We start from the raw sequence: 20,673 nt of genomic DNA on the forward strand, positions 1-20,673 counted from the left end.
TCAACATCATTAGGCATTACCTAGTAATTGTAGCCATGGACGTCTTTCAACGCAAGGAAAGCATCTAAGCCCCCTTTAAATGCAGGTATAGAGTTTGCCATAACGACTTCCTGTGGCAATGCATTCCACATCTTAAAGGTGAGGTTATCTCACCTCATTCCTGGCAGCCGTCTTCCCTGTCCTTGCAGCTCTGTACTTGCTGCTAGAGGTCCAGGTTTCACTGTCTTCTCATTCCAGGTAACAATCTTTCCGTCTTCCTTGCAGCTCTATACACATCACTAGAGGTCCAGGCTTCACTGTCATGTGACTGAAGGCTTCACTGTCATGTGACTGAAGGCTTCACTGTCATGTGACTGAAGGCTTCACTGTCATGTGACTGAAGGCTTCACTGTCATGTGACTGAAGGCTTCACTGTCATGTGACTGAAGGCTTCACTGTCATGTGACTGAAGGCTTCACTGTCATGTGACTGAAGGCTTCACTGTCATGTGACTGAAGGCTTCACTGTCATGTGACTGAAGGCTTCACTGTCATGTGACTGAAGGCTTCACTGTCATGTGACTGAATGAGGAGTGAATGGTTCTCAATTTCTGCTTTAGAGTCGATTCTCTCCCACCATTACTTAATTGCAGAATTTCAATATTCAGGGAATCATTACCTTTGCAGTATTTAACAGGTGTTTAGACACATTTTACTTGGCAGTTTTAATAGGTTGGGGAAGGTTATGGAGAAGGAAACAAAACATGATTTCACCCCAGAGATCTTTTCAAAAACAATTATCCAGTAAGCCTTTAAAGTAAACCCTTAGGTGTTAAAAATAAAACAATATATTCATACCTGGGGCTTCCTCTAGGCTAATCGGTCCATCTCTGTCCTCCTCCGCCTAGATCTTCTGCCTGTTACCTCCATGAATCGGGGGTACTGCACATGGGCGCCACGTTGCCAGGAGTGGTCTGCGCCTGCGTAGTACTACTGGCAGTGATAGGAGTGCAAGAACGTAACTGGGAGTGTGCGCGGCTGGGCTGCGCCTGTGCCGACTAAACCCGACTGGCTGAAATACCGGGACCCATAGCATAGCGGGAGACCCAGGCAGTGGAGGAGGGCAGAGAGACTGATTAGCCTGAAAGGGACAGGACGAAGCCCTGGGTATGTATAATCTTTTCATTTTTAATATATCAGGTACTCTTTAAAGGACTTACAAGGCCAGATTTGTAAAAAATACATAAAAAAAGTTAGATACCTGTGTGTGTTTGCAAGGCACGGAGGACGCCGTCCGCGCCCTCCGTGCCGTTCCGCCTGGTCCCCGCTGCTTAATATGCCCCCGAACGACCCCCGACCGCACGGCCCGGGTCGGGCTCTCCAGCCTTCACAAAGATGGCTGCCGGAGCTGGCTGCGGCTGCGCAGTCCACATAGCCGCGAGTGCGGCTGCGCAGCTCTAAGGCCAACCCCCGATCCACGCTACTGTTACGCTGCGCAGCCGCACTCGCGGCTATGCGGACTGCGCAGCCGCGGCCAGCTCCGGCGGCCATCTTGGTACAGGCTGGGGAGCACGACCCGGGCCGCGCGGTCGGGGACCGTTCGGGGGCATATTAAGCAGCGGGGACCAGGCGGAACGGCACGGAGGGCGCGGACGGCGTCCTCCGTGCCTTGCAAACACACACAGGTATCTAACTTTTTTAATGTAATTTTTACAAATCTGGCCTCGCAAGTCCTTTAACCTCTTGCGGGCCACAGGCTTACACTGTAACCCCCTCCCCCCCCCCCTTTTTATTTTTATTGCACTAAACACCCCCCCCCCTGCAGAGATCCAACCACTTTGAACACCTCTCATAGGAATCAGCCTATGAGAGGGATCAGTTTGTGAGCCACTCGGAGGGACAGAGACGTGACAAAGCTGTCCCCTGTACAGTGCCGTGCTGGATCGCAGCACTATTCAACAGTAAATTGCTTTACTGCCACTGCCACTGTTCTATAGAGGGGGGGAAGCTTAGACCTCTTTCGCACTTCTCCTGGGAAGGGAAAGGAAAGGTATCCTGTCTTGTGTGTAAGGGCCTGAGCCCACTAATGTGGTTGTCTGCTTTTCATTTACACATCAATGTTACAGATGCTGAAAAGCGAACAGAAGCTGACAGAACTGCATTAGTGGGTTTAGGCCCTAAGAGTGTGGGCCCAGGAAAGAGTGCTTCAAGAGGGAGTTTGGTCTAGTCAGTTTCAAAGAGTGTAAGGGGAGGCGATGGGTTGCTCGCTCCTTTCATTCAATGCATACGTCGTATTTGAGGGGTGTCTCCATATTAATCCACACAGGAATAGAGTATGAACATATCTACGATGTAATAGACTCCGAGGGTAAATACGTAATAATACATGGTAAATTCTACAAGAGGGAGTGTATTGTGATTGCTATATACATTCCCCCTCCTTACTCTTTCAACACAATTAAACTCTTACTTCCTTACTTAAATGATAAAAACAATTTGCCTCTCGTGCTGGTTGGAGATTTCAATTGTTGTTTGGATTTAGAATTGGATAAAATGGGATTTAAAGGGGACACCCCACGTTATACGCACTTATGTAAAACTTTAGGCGAATTAGGCCTAATAGAAGTATGGAGATCTAGGAACCCTGACCTTACGGAGTTCTCTTGTTTCAACAAAACACATATGACGCTATCCAGAATTGATTTTACTATAGCAAATCAGTCTATGCTGCCATGCCTCAAAGAAATACACTATGAGGCGAGGGGGCTATCAGACCATTCCCCTATGGTGGTTAATATGCAAATGAGTGAGAGGTCTCAGGCAAATAGGCCTCCCTGGAAGATGAACGCCTTTTGGTTCCCACTTATAACTTCTCATATCGAGATTATGAAAAAACTACGAGAATTTTTTAGTATAAATGGGTCCCTGTTAGAATCCCAGTGGACTTAGGAGGCGTTTAAAGCATTTATACGTGGATTGTTTATCCAAGCAATTAATAGAGTTAAAACAGATTCCACTAAATGGGTGAAACTTCACAAGCTGGCCGTATCCTTGGCCGGAAATGCGGTATATTAGCGACCCATCTGATACACATAAATTAGAGTGGTTGGCTACCCAAGAGCAGTACCAAAAATTGATTCTTAGTAAGGCCAATCAGAAAAGATTTTTCATAAAACAGTTCTTCGACCAGGGGGACCAGACAGGACATCTTTTGGCGACTATTGTAAGAGCACAACAGGGTTCGAGTTTTATCCCGCTACTTAAAACCCCCTCGGGAAGCCTGGTAGATGATCCAGTAGGCGTTTTGAGGGAACTTCAAAGATTCTATGCAATTCTCTACTCATCCAAAATCCTGCGCTCCTATTGAAGAGATTAACGATTTTTTAATAAATATCCCAATGACCAAATTATCAGAGGAAGACAGGCAATCACTAGAGGCTCCCTTAACCTTGGAGGAGCTAGAAATAGTTGTGGCCTCTATGGCAAATAATAAAGCCCCTGGGATAGACGGTCTTCCATCCGAAACGTACAAACAGTACTCGGAAATACTGCTGCCTAAATTACTAGAAATGGCCACCAGGGCACATGAAATGGGAAGCTTACCTCCCTCCCTGGATGTAGCTACAATAGTACTCATACCCAAATCTGATAAGGACCTGCTGTTGGCGGAGTCCTATCGCCCGATATCACTCCTGAATACGGACGTCAAGATTATATCGAAGGCCTTGGCTAATAGATTGTCCAAAGTCATTACAACAGTGATTTCGTCAGATCAGACGGGGTTTATGCCGTAAAAAGCCACTGCAAATAATATCCGTAGGCTCTATCTAAATCTTCAGGCCCAAGCGGACAATGCGGGTAATAGGGCAATTCTTGCACTGGATATAGCCAAGATCTTTGATAGCGTGGAATGGATGTATTTATGTGGGGTATTGGAGCATCTGGGATTTGGTCCATATTTTATTGGTTGAGTGAAGACATTGTATCGATCTCCCTCTGCTATCATAAGGCCAGTTACACACTGAAAGCGTGCAGGAGAACGGCTCCTGCGCGCATTGTGGCGTGTCGTCGGGAAACTCCGGTGCGACGCTGAGCAGCGGCGGTAGTAGTTAATTAACCCGAAGGGGAAATGGCGATTCCCGACGATAAAATGCGCCGGGACGCGTCGTACCGCAACGTATCGAAACGCAGCGTCGGGTGTGAAAGGTAAAAGGACAGTCTATGGACTTTTACCTTGGTTAACGCAAAGTATAGACTTTGCGTTAAAACGCCAAAAGAGGGCTCTGGTGTGAAAGAGCCCTAAGGGCTAATGGCTCTGTTTCATCTCCATTTAATCTGCAGCGCGGTACAAGGCAGGGATGCCCCCTATCGCCGTTATTTGCAATCGCTATCGAGCCTCCTGCAGAATGTGTAAGGGGCTTCCCGTATATCTCGGGGTTTCAGTATGGTAATATTTATTAAAATATATAAAAATATATCAATTGCGCTCCCCTTCTATCCCTCTTCCCTCTATTATCTAGGCTTGCTGCAACTCAAAATGATGCTACATGCACATCTATATGATATCAAATATTGGCTGAAAGAGTGCGCTACCCCTTTAAAAAATTGTCCCAAAAACAGTTCCTACTGTAAAATGTCCTTGAAATTCGATCAATCGGGATCCAAATGTCCAGATATTCCAAAGGCTTGATCAATCAGTGTGGGGCTCCATATATGCAAAAAAAGAGAACATAAACCATAGTGCGACCTGTTTGCAAAATTGTTATAAAGGGACCATCACCCTATGGGACCCAATCTGTGCAATTTTTACCGTGGGGTCACCTCTATCACCACAGGTGGTAGCCAACAAATGGCACGCTCACCTTATTCAGAGGCTGCCCAGCCCCACAGACAGCAATCACGTTTGTGTAATCACCCGAATTCTCTCCACTGGTGCAGGAACGTTCAATCTCAGACAAAACAACAAGAGATCATAGTGCAATCAAATTCCCAAAACAGGGGGTCTCACTACCATCCACCTCTATCTCACTGCTGCTCACCCTTTATTGCCGCTGCCCACACTCACAGACAGCTGTCCAAGCTTGATTAGTGTGCAGTCTCAATCACAGACTGTGTAGGCAATATCCACCATCCAGCAACATTCAGATATGGATCTAGGGCTGAGAGGCTTCTAATAGTGTAAAACCATTGATTTATTCAATAAAATCCAGAGTTTATACTCACAAGCATCAAGTAAAAAAGCGCATATATTATTAAAAAGATCAGGGGACGTCTCCTCCTGCTGCTGGTCGCTTCCTTCCCTGGCTCCTGGTTTTACACTATTAGAAGCCTCTCAGCCCTAGATCCATATCTGAATGTTGCTGGATGGTGGATATTGCCTACACAGTCTGTGATTGAGACTGCACACTAATCAAGCTTGGACAGCTGTCTGTGAGTGTGGGCAGCGGCAATAAAGGGTGAGCAGCAGTGAGATAGAGGTGGATGGTAGTGAGACCCCCTGTTTTGGGAATTTGATTGCACTATGATCTCTTGTTGTTTTGTCCGAGATTGAACGTTCCTGCACCAGTGGAGAGAATTCGGGTGATTACACAAACGTGATTGCTGTCTGTGGGGCTGGGCAGCCTCTGAATAAGGTGAGCGTGCCATTTGTTGGCTACCACCTGTGGTGATAGAGGTGACCCCACGGTAAAAATTGCACAGATTGGGTCCCATAGGGTGATGGTCCCTTTATAACAATTTTGCAAACAGGTCGCACTATGGTTTATGTTCTCTTTTTTTTGCATATATGGAGCCCCACACTGATTGATCAAGCCTTTGGAATATCTGGACATTTGGATCCCGATTGATCGAATTTCAAGGACATTTTACAGTAGGAACTGTTTTTAGGACAATTTTTTAAAGGGGTAGCGCACTCTTTCAGCCAGTATGGTAATATTGAAGAAAAAATATCGCTTTACGCGGATGACACACAGCTATATTTGGCGGATACACAGTCTTCATTGGAAGCCACAATTATTTTACTACAAAAATTCAGAGTATTCTGGTCTTTCTGTGAATTGGGACAAGTCTTGTATAATGCCAGTAGACCCCTTTGTAATACCTCCCCTTGTAGCAAAATCCAAATTAAAAGTGGTGGAGTATTTCAAATATCTGGGAATAGTCATATACAGGGAACCCACTCAATTTGAGCAATTAAATATTGCCCCTTTATTAGACAGATCTAGATCCAAAGATAAGGCATGGCTGAAGTTACCTCTATCGTTGGTGGCCAGAGTAAATCTTATACAGATGGTCTTAATGTTGCAAATTCTGTACTTTCTACATAATTCCCCTGTATGGTTACCCAAAAAATTATTTAAAATATTTGATAGGATGTTTAAAGATTTGATATGGAACAAGAAACAGCCCCGAATTAAACTTGAACTTTTACAGCATTCCAAGGAGGAAGGTGGGTTAGCAGTCCCCAATCCATGGATATATTTTCTTTCGGCTCAGATGCAACATCTAGGGGGATGGGAACAAGAAGATCTGGCAGAATCAATTCGGAATCTCTTAAATTACTGGCTGAGCTCTAAAACAATTTATGAAGCATTGTAGGGAGGCAGAGTTAATATGCTACAATCCAAAATGCCTACATTTACTCTCATGCACAAGGTATGGCATAAAGTTAGGTTCCTACAACAGGTTACTGGTTTTACAATATATACTCCGGTCTGGCGAAATTATGAGCTAACTGAACTGGCAGGGTTAGATTTTGGGCAAATTTGGGAAAAAGCAGGGGTGGATAAATTATCAATGATATGGAATGGGGAGGGTCTTGTGTTTTTCAATTCAATTGTACAAATGTGCTATCCTGTTCCCAAGGGGGCTTTACAATTTCAATACTTACGATTCAAGCACGCAATTAACCTCCTGAGCGGTCTGGACGAGCTCAGCTCGTCCATCACCGCCGGAGGCTGCCGCTCAGGCCCTGCTGGGCCGATTTTTATCAAATAAAGTGCAGCACACGCAGCCGGCACTTTGCCAGCCGCGTGTGCTGCCTGATCGCCGCCGCTCTGCGGCGATTCGCCGCGAGCAGCGGCGAAAGAGGGCCCCCCTAGCCGCCTGAGCCCTGCGCAGCCGGAACAAAGTTCCGGCCAGCGCTAAGGGCTGGATCGGAGGCGGCTGACGTCAGGACGTCGGCTGACGTCGATGACGTCACTCCGCTCGTCGCTATGGCGACGATATAAGCAAAACAAGGAAGGCCGCTCATTGCGGCCTTCCTTGTTTATTCTGGGCGCCGGAGGCGATCGGAAGATCGCCTCCGGAGCGCCCTCTAGTGGGCTTTCATGCAGCCAACTTTCAGTTGGCTGCATGAAATAGTTTTTTTTTTATTTAAAAAAAACCCTCCAGCAGCCACCCTGGCGATTTAATTTAGAACGCCAGGGTGGTTAAGAAACAGACAGAGACATACAAGTTTAGATCTCAATCATCCCCTGTTTTAAATATGGTGGCCCAAGAAACGACCAAACAAGGCCTTATTTCCCAATGTTATCTTATGTTACTCGAGGATTTTCACCGGAAATTCCCGTTGAAATGTAGAGATATGTGGACTAAAGATATTCCGACTATATCAGATCAAGATTGGCTGGAGGCCCTTCAGGCTATACCCGTTATTAGTTAATGCTACCCAGAAGTTTACGCAGCTTCAGATAATTCATAGGTCCCACTACACACCTAAACGATTATTTACATTTGGCCTACTCCCCTCGCCAGCCTGTCCTAGATGTGCTAGAGATCACGGAGACCTGCTACACATGCTATGGAATTGTCCCAAGTTAAGAAGATACTGGAATAGTATTTTGATGGCTATAGATAAAATTTTTAATATAAAGATTCCACGTACTGAGGTGGTTTGGTGTTGGGGGCATTTGAGGACGGTACTATATCCGATCATACTAGAATTGCGATTCTAAGAGTATTATTTGTGGCTAGAAAATTGATTCTTCAGATGTGGAAAAATCCCAACCCCCCCCACCATGAATATGTGGATAGTGCAGATAAACGCTTCTCTAAAACTGGAAAAAATTATTTACAAACATAGGGGGGCTGTGGGTAAGTTTGAAAAAATATGGTGTAATTGGCTGGCCGCACAGGATTATGTAGATCCAGATCTTATTAGAGACCAGATCTTGGCAAATATTGGTTTATCAAGAAATTCGAATGTTAATATTAAATAAGTTATGCACGAACTTGTTGCATCTCTATGTACTTTATTCTTGATGTACGAAAGTTCCTACCTGTTACTGCCTTGTATGACTTGTAAGACCTCAATAAACAGGAAAATTGAATACTTACCTTCCGGTAATTTTCCTTTCCTGGAACAGAAGATGGCGGCATACCTCTGGGTTAGGCCCCGCCCCCTGACCCCAATAGGACAGCTTGCTAATAAAACTAAAACCCGCCCCCCCCCCCCTGCCATTCTCATGAAAATCAGTCCTCGAATGGACAGGAGGGTGGGATTCGTATGCCGCCATCTTCTGTTCCAGGAAAGGAAAATTACTGGAAGGTAAGTATTCAATTTTCCTGTTTCCTGGACAGAGATGGCGGCATACCTCTGGGACGTACAAAATCACACAGAGAGGGAGGGAAATGCAAAACACAATACACTTTATTTTCCAACTGCAGAAAGAACAGCTTTACCAAAACTTAGCGTAGTCAGGGAAGCAGGGTCAACATGGTAATAAGACAAGAACGTATGTGGCGATGACCAGCTCGCCGCCTTACAAATAGTATCAACCGACACTTTAGTAAATGAAGCCCAGGAGGCTGCCATCCCTCTGGTAGAATGTGCATGAACTTCTACTGGAACTACCAGACCCTTAGCCTTGTAACTTTGCTGAATTAACTTCACTAGCCAATTAGCAATAGTTCTAGCTGATACTGAAGATCCCTTTTTAGGCCCCTGAATGTTTACAAAAAGGTGATCTGTAGACCTAAAGGAAGCTGTAATGTCTAGGTAAGCCTGTATGCTTCTCCCTACATCCACAGGGTAACATTCGTGATCTACTGGAAATGTTGGCAAGGTCAACTCTTGATTTATGTGAAAGGGTGTAGCGACCTTAGGAACATGACTAAGCACTGGTCTAATCACAACTCTATCCGGGAAGAACTGAATCAGATTCTGAGAGCATCCCAGGGCTTGTATATCTGAAACTCTCTTAGCCGAGGCTATGGCAACCAGAAAAACAGTTTTCAAAGTTATATTCCATAGGGATGCTGTTTCGACAGGATGAAACGGAGGTTCCGACAGAACTTGCAATACCACACATAAGTCCCATTGGGGGAAAAAAGGCTTTCTGGGAGGCCTGATTTTCTGAACCCTTTGGATGAATTGTATCACTAAAGGATTAAATGCCCATTTAATGTTGGTTAAGGCTGACAAGGCAGAGACTTGAACTTTGACTGCTGATAAGCTTAATTGACTATCCACAGCAGTCTGGAGAAAGTTCAGTATGTGATGGACATTAGGTATAAGCATATTGAACCCTTCTGTAGTGGCAAAGGCTGCAAATCTTTCCCATATTCTGTAGTACGTAGTATTTGTTGATCTTTTCCTTGCTTGTAATAGAGTAGATATCGCTTCTTCAGAACACCCTAGGGTTCTATATCTTTCCCTCTCAATTTCCATGCCGTTAAATTGAGACTGTTCACCCCTGGATACAGTAGGTTTCCTTGAGAGAGTAGATCCGGGATTGCTGGAAGGTTCCAGGGTTCCTCTACACTCAGCTCCAGTAACCGTGTGAACCATGGTCTCCTCGGCCAATAGGGCAGAATAGCAATGATCGTGCACGATTCGAGAGCCAATTTCTGCAGGAATCTCGTGATCATTGGAAATGGTGGGAAGGCGTATCCGAGACTGAACGTCCATGGGTGCAACAGACAGTCCATCCCTAAGGCTTTCGGGTGATGAAGGCGTGAATAGAAACTGCGCACTTTCGAGTTGCTGACTGAGGCGAACAAATCCACCTGTGGGGCTCCCCATTTCTGTACAATCTGCTGAAATATTTCCTGGTTTAGAGACCATTCGTGTGCACTGGAGAAGTGTCTGCTCAGTCGATCTGCCAGGATATTCTGCTGGCCTGGCAGATATACTGCCGACAAGTCCAACAAGTTGTTTTGAGCCCAATTCATAATTTGGGATGTCACTTCCAAGAGGGACTGACTCCTTGTTCCTCCCTGTCTCCTGACATAGGATACCGCTGTTGTATTGTCTATCTGGAGAAGCACTGATTCTCCCATGATCAAATGACGAAAAGCTCTTAACGCTAGAAAGGCTGCCCTCAGTTCCAGGAGATTTGACGGCACTCTGACTTGAGGGATTCTCCACCTCTCTTGCACACAAAGTCCCTTGCAGTGAGCTCCCCATCCTTGTAGACTTGCGTCCGTTGTTATCACTACAGGGGTCTGATGTTGGATTAGATGACATGATATTAGATGGCTTTTGAGAGTCCACCAACATAGCGAGTTCCTTACCCCTAGAGGCAGTATAAACTTTTGTAGCATGTTCCTCTTGTTCCATGACCTCAAAAAGAATATCTGAAACTCCCTCATGTGCCAGTGTGCCCATCTCACCATGGGTATTACTGATGAAAATGTCCCCAGGAGACTCAGACACTGTTTTGCTAATACAACTCTCTGTGCTAGAAATGATTTGACTTTCTGCTGGATCGCTACCACCTTTTGGTCCGGTAGACATACTTTGTTCTCCTTGGTAACGAACCTGGCCCCTAAGTAGATCATATCTTGGGCAGGAAGTAGTTGGCTCTTCTGAAAATTTATTAGCCAACCCAACCTTTGCAACTCTTCCACTAGCATCTTTTGATGTTGTAACAGGACTAGACGATCCTGATGGACTAACAGGATGTCGTCCAGGTAATGGAACACCCTTAGCCCCTTGCGTCTCAGAGACGCAATTGCCGGAAGAAGGATCTTTGAAAAGGTTCTTGGGGCTGTCGACAGGCCGAATGGGAGGCTCTGAAACTGCCAATGTTCGTCTCTGATTGAGAACCTGAGAAACTTCTGAAAATTGTGCTTTATCGGAATGTGTAGATATGCGTCGGACAGATCTATGGTCGTCATCCAGTCGTTTGGCCTCACCAACTTTATTATAGTCTGTAAAGACTCCATTCTGAAGTGCCGCATTTTGATATGTTTGTTTAGAAACTTTAAGTCCAGAACTGGCCTCCATCCTCCTGAAGCCTTTGGAACCACAAACAATGGTGAATATATTCCTGAAAACTTCTGTTCGAGCGGCACCGGAATTATTGCCTTTACTTGCGCTAAAGAGTCCACATAATCCATCAGTACTTCCCTCTTTAGCTTGTTCTTTGGCAACTTTGTTTACAAAAATCTCCTCCTTGGCAGAGCCTTCTTGAACCTCCATGAGTGTCCTTTCTTCAATGTTCTGTGTACCCACACATCTTCTATTGAATCCACCCAGACTTCCCAAAAGTAATGCAATCTTGCTCCTACTGGTAGTGACTGGGTGGACGCACCTTCAAAAGGACTTTTGACCTTGTCCAGAACTGAGAGTTGACTTCGGCTTTCCTGACTTGAGAAAGGACGACTGTGAACCTTTCCAGTTCTTGTTGAACTGTTTTTCCCTGGCCTATAGGATCTGGACTGCTGACCTTTCCCTGTAAATTGCCTTCTGGTTGTTTGCTGCCGAAAGGGCCTTGTTTTCCTGTCTTGTGGCAATAAACCTGACTTTCCTCCTGTCACTTTCGCTATTGCCCCATCCATTTCAGGACCGAATAGATGCTTGCCATCGAATGGTATCTTACACCAGTTGTTTCGAGACGATTGGTCCGCCGACCATGGCTTCAACCAAAGAGCTCTCTTGGCTGTCACCGTATGGAGCATTGCTCTGGCAGAAGACCTGATGGTGTCGATGGCAGCTTCTCCCATGAAATCACTGGTCAGCTTAAGTTCATCCAGTGCCTTTATAATTTCACGTCTATCTGTATCAGAATTTAAAGCCGTCTCAATATTGTCTATCCACACCCTTGCGGCCTTCGCCAATGAAGTCAATGCCACCGCTGGTCTGCAGGCTGCTCCGGCTGCCAGAAAGGCCTTCTTCAGATCAGTGTCAATCTTCCTGTCTAGAGGGTTACTGAAAGATACCGCGTTGTCCATGGGAAGAGTGACGTGCCTTGCCAAGCTCATTATAGACGCATCTATCACTGGTGGTGACTCCATGATCTTCACCTCCTCCTCATCTAAAGGATAAAGCTTCGTAAAGCGATTTGATAATGAAGGCTTCTGCTCCACCTTGTTCCATTCTTTATAAAAGATATCTTTGATCACCTTCATAAAAGGAAAGTTATTCGGCTGTTTGTCTAGATGAGGATAATATTTATCCGGTTCCAGTGACTCTCCCTTTTCCTCTTCCCAGCCTATCGCCGACTTGACTTCTGATACAAAGGCCGGAATGAGGGCAAAATCAAAACCCATCTGTGGAAGACCCATTGAGGTAGAGACCTCATCTGACTGACCCTGTGGAGGAACTGGAGGCGCCTGAGCGGCTGCCAATTTTTCAAAAGATTCCTGCACCGCCTGCTGTATGAATGACATCACTTGCTGGTTGTCAGTCTCCTTTTTTCTGCCCAGTTCCATGAAGCATGCTTCGCATACCATCTTATCTGGCATTGCTGGCTGACCACAGGACCAGCAGCATGATCTTTCAGGCTGAGAATATCTTTGTTCTGTGCTTGGCCCTGGATGTGGAGATCTTTGTCTCCTATAAGGGCTCACAGACCGCCTCTCTGACCTGTGTCTCCTTGACCCATAGCCTGAAGAGTAGTGTCTACTAGGAGACCTTCGGTCCTTAGAATGGTGCCTGCGCCTAGGAGACCTGCTTCTATGTGAGCTATAATATCTGCTCGAGTAATATCTCCTGGGAGACCTGCTCCTGCTAGGAGACCGTCTCTTAGACTGGCGTCTCTGCGGTGAATGTCTCTGATCAGACTTCTTGCTCTGTCTTCTAGGTGACTCTTTTCTAGAAGATTTCTCATCTCTTCTTGACCTCAAAGGAGATCTAATTCTCTCAGAGGATTGGCGCCGTTTAGACCCCGCACTCCTCCTCTCACCATCATGCGAACTGTGGAAACATAGAAGAAAACAATGCTCCACTAAAAACATCCGCTTATACTGATGGGAGAAACAAAAAACCTCTTTTACAGCCCGTGAACTAAAACTAAAGGATCACCCTGGTGCTGAACAAGGCCAAGGAATGATTCAATAATCATTCATTACCTCTCCTGCCTCTCTGGAGGATTTGTAACAGAGTCCTCAGTCCTTCTTTCCGCAGGTTCCATGCTTGAAGAGTGTCTTATGCAGCAGCGGTACCGCAGCAAGCCTACTGCACCCACGCTATCAACAAGCGTGTGGCGTCTGGCGTACCAGAATCCCTTCCGAAGTGCTTCCTGCTTTATGACGGATGAATGGGCGCCGAGATCTCGCGAGATCTTGTGACGTCCCTGATTGGCCGGAGATCCCAGAAGCAAGGGGAAGGCCTGGGGATCGAAAAGGCGGTCCTAAGTCCAAACGGACGCCCGCTAAACGCGGCTTCAGCACCTAGGGAGCGGCAGTGAGGGTACCTCACCCCCTGCATCTATGAGCCCCCTTTAGAGGCCGCAATGCATGCCGCATGACGGGAGAGGCTGAACCCGTCCTCAGCTGCCACAAAAAAGGAGAAAAAAAAAAGAAAAACGGCAGACTCAAGGTAAGAAGAAAAAAAAAAAAAGCAAACCTGTCCATACGAGGACAGAGGAAAAAGAATGGCGGGGGGGGGGGGGGTTAGTTTTATTAGCAAGCTGTCCTATTGTGGTCAGGGGGCGGGGCCTAACCCAGAGGTATGCCGCCATCTCTGTCCAGAAAACTGAGTTTTGTTGATCAAAAAAAAAAAGTGTAAGGGAATTCCTAATGTTCTCTCTCAAAGTTGCAGACAAAATAAACTTAGTTGACTGCAGGTATGACCCCACTGACAGTCTCACAGGTGCAATGCATGTCATTTCATCATCTCCATTCCTGGGCTTATGAAAATCTATTGGGTGGAATACGTCTTTAAATGTAGAGTAGTATGCACATGCTTGTGTGTAGAGACTGGTCACATAAGGAATCCCTTTGGCACGGTCACCTAACTTCTCATTTATCACAGTATGTGTAATGGAGCAGCCTGTCTTAATAGCAGTGTGCGGAAGCTTAATGCTCTTGTGAGTGTGATGTTTTTTGTTTTTTTTTTCCATTGTCTGCATCCTCTAAGGCTAGTTACATACCAGGACGTTGCGTTTAGGGGATGTTATAGGGCACATAACGCGCCCCTAACGCAACGCCTGGTGCTCTCTGGTGTGGACGTCGGAGTGAGTCGCGTTGTGCAGCTCACTCTGGCGTCCGTGATGCGTACTCTTGGACGCATGCGGCATCACGTGGTCCCGCCCGGCCAATCGCCGCACAGAGTGGCCGCTCCAGGAAGTAAACACTGCACGTCACTGAGTGCAGTGATTATTAATTAGCCATGTGCCCGGCCGCTCTCCCCTCCTCCCCAACATGACTGGGCATGTGCAAACAGTCTAACGCGGCTTAGCCGCGTAGAACGCACAGCATGCAGCACTTTGCTGTGTTACAATGTAACTCAACGTGGGCAGTGTGAACAGCCCACTTGTGTTACATTGCTGTGCGTTGGGGGAGCGTTACAGGCTGCACTAACGTGCGCCTGTAACGTCCCTGTGTGCAAGAAGCCTAAATGGATCTAGAATAAAAACAAAATGACAAAATGGAGATTTCTGACTTAACTTCTGTAGACAATATACTTGAATGCAATAGAGGCATAGACATAACTGATGATGAACCAGTTTGGAAGTAATAGATGACTGTGCTTTTCCCTATACGTGAGCTCCCTTGATAATTTACTTGGCAAAACTTCTGCTCAGCTGACCTAATTTAAAGTGTTCATTCTAGGCCGCGATTTAATAATTCATTTATCTTCATCTGATTCCCTTGTTGGATAGTTAGGATAGCGTTTCATTTAATTACTCCTAAAGCGGACCTTTGCTGCATGCATTAAAAAAAGAAAACTGTGTGTAACTGCATTAACCTCAGCCTTACTCCTCCATAGTTGCTGCTTTGAAAAATGCTTTGTGCGGAGCGTCAGAAGGTTCCCCCTTTGCGGAGGGAGTTGGATGGTTTCCGCAATTTAGAAATAAGATGATCCAGTGTTGAACCATATTTACAAGCAGAAAACAATTAGTTTGTCTGTGAATGTTCTTTTGATAAAGAATCAAGGTTCATTGCTGAGTCCTGATTTTGACAGTTTTTTTTTTTTTTGTTAATATTTATCCTGACAAAACTTGGTGAAAACTTTTTTTTTTTTTTTTTTTTTTTTTTAATTTTGCTGCCTGAAAGAGTTTATTTTCAGGCATGCAAGTGACAGCTTTCTGTCTTGTTGGTACCTTGTCAGGAATATAGTGAGGGCTGGTTGAGCGCTGCCCAATCAAATGGATGGAAGTGCTTGTTCTGTACTTTTACAGTTGTTTGCACAAACATTGCATTCTGATCCCATTTTTTCCCCCCGTCGTTTCAACCAACCCTGGAAGCAACATGCAGCTTCCAGGGTCGCTTACCACTGCATCTCTATGTCCCCTTATAGTGGTGAAAACCATTGATCGCTGCCAAAAGCCTGCAAATGCTTTTCTGCAGAGGTGCTGAAAAAGCATTTGACTGAGACACTGCGGGGGAGCCCAGCATTCGCCTGTGTGAACCAGCCCTAAACCTCACTGATGGGCAAATTGCAGCCATAAAAATTTCCTGGCAAAATACAACTTCTGAGGGCAGGGGATAGATAGAAAAAGGTCAATAGATCGTGCATTTTAACTCTGGGACACTTAATAGACTGTCATTGAGCAAAGGGAATAGAACATACTTTGTAAATATTTAAAATTAAAACCATAGGTTATTAAAAAAAAGTCATTTTTAGGAGTAGGAAGGTAAAAACAATTGTTTCTCATCAGTTTATTTTCACCTCGGGTTCACTTTAAATCCTTGAACAGACTGTCACCTGGCATCCCTGTGTCACCTGCAATTTATTATGTGATATACGTATGCTACCCAGACATTTGGGAGAGAAATGTGGTGGGCCCAGCATTTGTTGTTTTTGTAAGAGGTGATGCAGGTGCTAGTTCAGCCTGATAGAATTTTTGGCTCACAGATCAGGTCCTGTTTATAGGAGAATCCAGATAAAGGTCAATGATCAATCCAGCATCTTAAAGAGAATCTGTATTGTTAAAATCGCACAAAAGTAAACATACCCGTGCGTTAGGGGACATCTTCTATTCCCCTCTGTCACTATTTTGCCGCTCCCCGCCGCAAAAACAGTTTTAAAAAGTTTGTTTATAAACAAACAAATTGGCCACCAAAGCCGGAAGTAGGTTGATGTACAGTATGTCCACACATAGAAAATGCATCCATACACAAGCAGGCAGTAAACAGCTTTCCTTTTGAATCTCAATAGATCATTTGTGTGTTTACCCCCCTGCAGCTCTCATCCACTGAAGAGTGGCAGGCTGATTGTTTCTTCTTGCAGACAGCTCTGCCCTGTGTCTGTAATTCCTCAGCATGTGACAGCCCAGGCAGCCAGCTCCTTTCACAGCTTAACAGAGGACAATTTATCCAGCTTTTAAAAGATAAGATAGCAGAGAGGCTGCCTAATGTAAATAACACACATGGTAGTGTGCATAGAGGGGGCGTGCATAACAGATCAACAACACCGAAGAGTTGGCAGCCTTCCAGACACAGTGCAACAAATCCGACAGGGGAAAGATAAGTAGATTTATTACAAAGACGTTGTAAGTAGAAAGTACTGCAGTAAGCCAGAGCACATTAGAATAGGTTTAGGAACTTGTAGGCTGGTAGAAAACAGGATGACATTTTTGTTACAGAGTCTCTTTAAGGTCCTTTTGGATCTCACTACTCCACTGAAGTTCTGTGTTTTTTGTGTTGAAGGAAAAGGGAAGTACACCACTTCATGTGGCTGCTAAAGCAGGGCAGATCTTACAGGCTGAACTTCTTACAGTTTATGGTGCCGATCCAGGAACACCTGATTCTGCTGGTAAAACTCCCATTGACTATGCAAGGTGAGTGGATACTGTTCTGTATGCAGTTGTCTCTCAGAACAACAGAAATACTGTTTTACTGTAGTGAAATGTTGAACAGGGAGTTGTACAAGTAATTGAAAGAGGAACTGTAAGCTCAAAACCATCTCCTTGCCAACAGTTAGCCTATACCCACTTTATGGGGGAAAACCCAGTATTTTCTGATATAAATACATAATTTTGCTGCTATGTCACCTTTAATGGCTAGGCCACGCCCCCTCAAGAGTTACCTCCGCGGATGACTTAATTAGCCTTGTGCGCACTGCCTTCTGGGTAGTGATGTCACTAAAAGCTTTCTTGCAGTTAGGGGGATAAAAAAAAAAACTGTTGTCCTCCCGTCATCAAGGCAGGACATGTGCACGAGGCACTGAGGGAGAAGTGGTTCCTGCAGCCCCAGCTGTGATCTTCCTCTGTGCCCCTGACGTTTTGCTGGCACTCAGTTACTTTGCAGAGATCAGTGTGTGTTTACTCTGTCACAGTAAAGTCCTTTGTTCAGACACTCCTCCTGCAGCCTCGTGTCTGTAGTGTCTCTGCCCCCAGTCTGCCTGCACGGACTGTCCCAGCATGGAAGCATCTTATCAGACACTCCTCCTGCAGCCCTGTGTCTGCAGTGTCGGGTGAACTCGTGTGATGTTCAGGCAGGCAGAGCTACAGGGCTGCAGGAAGAGTGTGCTGACAAGAGGACTTGTCACAGTGTGAAGACGCACCCTGCTTATCTGCAGGTCTGAGGAAAAAGGTTAAAGGCTATCAGATTTGTAATGAGTAGGGGAGGGATGGGGAGTGAGGGCTAACAACGCTGAAAAACTATCAGCATTTCTCCACACATCAGGCTTGTAGTTTCCCTCTCTTGTTTGTTACCCCTTCGCAATCATTTTTCTTTTGTGTTTGTTTTGTTAGCATGTCCCTCCACAAAGATTGCCTCCTTCTGCACCCCTCCCCCCTCCTCCTGCTGTACACTTGTAGTCAGATTGCCCCAGGCTGCTCCTCTCTGCACTGACTGTTTCTCCAGGTTAATATGGGTGGTCAGAGCAGACAAGGGAGAAACAAAATTAGGAGAGTGAGCAGACACAGCCTGGCAGTGACTCACCCTATCACCCTGCAGAGTTTGTGAGTATACTATAGCAGGCATACAGTGCTTTGCTGTAATGACCGGTAAATAGGAGCTACGTTATGACTCAATAACAGACTGCTTCACACACAAAATACATATTGCTAGATTATTATTTATATATACTGTATTCTATATTTATGCTATATATGTTCTTGACTGGATGAGTCGGACTCCTTTATTTAGGTAAAGTTCACCTCCACTTCGGAGGTTTCACATTAAAATGAGCTCAATGCTCTGCTTTATCCTGTTTTGAGACAGCTACCTTCCACAGCATACATGCTAAAATGGCGCCAGAAAACCTGATAGTAGAATATTAGTAAATTTACCGATATTCTACTATTACAGTTAAAATGATTATAGTAAAATATCGGAAATACATACGATATTTTATTGTAGCTAAACATAACCATTTTCTCACACTTAACCCTCTGACTACCGATGTCTAAGCTTAAAGGGAAGGTTCACGCTGCTAAAAAAAAAAACACTGCACTCACCTGGGGCTTCTTCCAGCTCCTGGCAGTCGATCGGTGCCCTCGGCGCAGCTCCTCTCCCTCCGGGCATCCAGCGGTGAAGAAGGTCGGCTTCTGTGCGCTCCACGGCGGGGGGTCACGTGGTGCAGAGACGTCATCGGGTCTTTACTGCGCAGGCGCAGAACTACTGCGCCTGCGCAGTAGAGACCCGATGACGTCACTTACACCACGTGACCCGCGCAGTGGAACGCACATGACGCCGACCCGGAAGCCGACCTGGCGAGGTCGGCTTCTTCACCGCTGAACGCCCGGAGGGAGAGGAGCTGCGGCGAGGGCACCGATCGACTGCCAGGAGCTGGAAGAAGCCCCAGGTGAGTGCAGTTTTTTTTTTTAGCAGCGCGGATCTTCCCTTTAACCACCCACCCCACGGCTAACAGAGATGGGGCCACCGCTATAAAATATGTATACCTGGGGCTTCCAGCAGCCCCCTCCAGCCTGATCACGCTCATGCTGTCCTCTTCTACCTCTCCGTTCACATGCAACTGGCCGCGGAAAATCCTCTAGTCCGGGCCAATCGGCACATACGCAGTCCGGCCAGGTGCGCTTCCCTGTGCCGGGAGTGTTCTGCGCCTGTGCAGGCACAGAATGCTCCATGCTACGTGAACAAGGCAGGAGCATGCGCACGGCTGGGTCGCGCATGTGAAGTTGGCCCCGGACTGGAGGACTTTCAGTGGCCAATTGCTGGCGAATGGAGAGGGAGAAGAGGGTCGCATGGGAGCAATCAGGTTGGAGGGGGCTGCTGGAAGCCCCAGGCATGTATATTTTATTCTGAATCGTTTGTCTTTGGTTGCCTTTAACCCCCACCGCCAATCGCTGCAACAAAAATGCAATATTTCAGGCGCCACCATAGGCACCCATTGTAATACTGGCATTGCAGGTAAATTTGGGCACTTGATAAACAATATCAGGCACCGCGGGTGCCCAAATTTCCCCGCAATGCCGGTATTTCAGTGGGTGCCTATGACGGCACGAAAAAAATTCCGGCGCTAGCTGGAGCCCAAATTTTCCATTACCCTCGCCCCCGGCTAATGCTAAGTACACACTTGAGATAAAAGTCTTTGGAAAATGAAAGATCACAGACCAATCTTACCACCCTTCATGTAGTATGACAACCATACTCTACACAGTCTTTTCTATGGAGCTGAACTCCCCATCAGACAGAAATCTTTGCAAGATGCTGCACACACAGATGCTGTACAGACACAAAAGATCAGTATCTGCAAAAGATCTGATGTGCAGATGATTGTCCGTTAAACAAGGTGTGTATGAGATCTGCAGATATCAGACTAATGGCCCATACTCACGAGGGACTTTTGTCGCCTCAACACGCGGCGCGCGCGTGTTGTGGCGACAGGTCGCCCGTGAGTATGGGCCGTCGCACGCGCGCGCACCCCGAACTGTCGCCCGCCGCTCATGTCGCCATGCGATTGAAAGTTTCAATCGCATGGCGACAGTCGCCGCCGCACCTCCCCCGCAACTGTCGCTAGTCCGCGTGAGTACGCGGACTAGCGACAGCAACCTCCATTGTATCAAATGGAGCTTCCGGCGGGGGGAGGAGGAACGTCGGCGACAGCTTCCGCCTCGCCGCTGGTCCCTCTTCCGCGTGTGTACGCGGAGGGACCTGGCGAGAAGCTGTCGCCGGCCTGTCGCCCACACGCTCACGTGTGCTGGCGACAGGCAACATTTGCAGCCCGTGAGTACGGGCCTTATGAATGCATTTTGCAGGAACTGATCTTTTACAGATACTGATCTGTTGCATGTGTACAGCATCTTTGCGTAGGGGGTAAAATTGGTCTGTGATCTTGCCTTTCCCAAGGACATTTATCTCAAGTGTGTACGTAGCATAAGGCTCATTGCACACTAAG

General features: G+C 46.3%; 1 protein-coding gene across 5 annotated transcripts in view; it reads left to right on the top strand.

The window, feature by feature from the left end:
• The window catches only part of GIT2 (GIT ArfGAP 2), a 160,654-nt gene that overhangs the window by 51,454 nt on the left and 88,527 nt on the right, over positions 1 to 20,673 (top strand). For all 5 annotated transcript variants that reach the window (XM_068239238.1, XM_068239208.1, XM_068239226.1 and 2 more), the window contains exon 6: positions 17,019 to 17,149. In XM_068239238.1, coding sequence (XP_068095339.1) covers positions 17,019 to 17,149 — 131 coding nt within the window. The remainder of the gene's footprint in view (positions 1 to 17,018; positions 17,150 to 20,673) is intronic.

The sequence above is a fragment of the Hyperolius riggenbachi genome, chromosome 1, assembly GCF_040937935.1.
Source record: "Hyperolius riggenbachi isolate aHypRig1 chromosome 1, aHypRig1.pri, whole genome shotgun sequence".
In the NCBI taxonomy this organism is placed as follows: Eukaryota; Metazoa; Chordata; class Amphibia; order Anura; family Hyperoliidae; genus Hyperolius; species Hyperolius riggenbachi.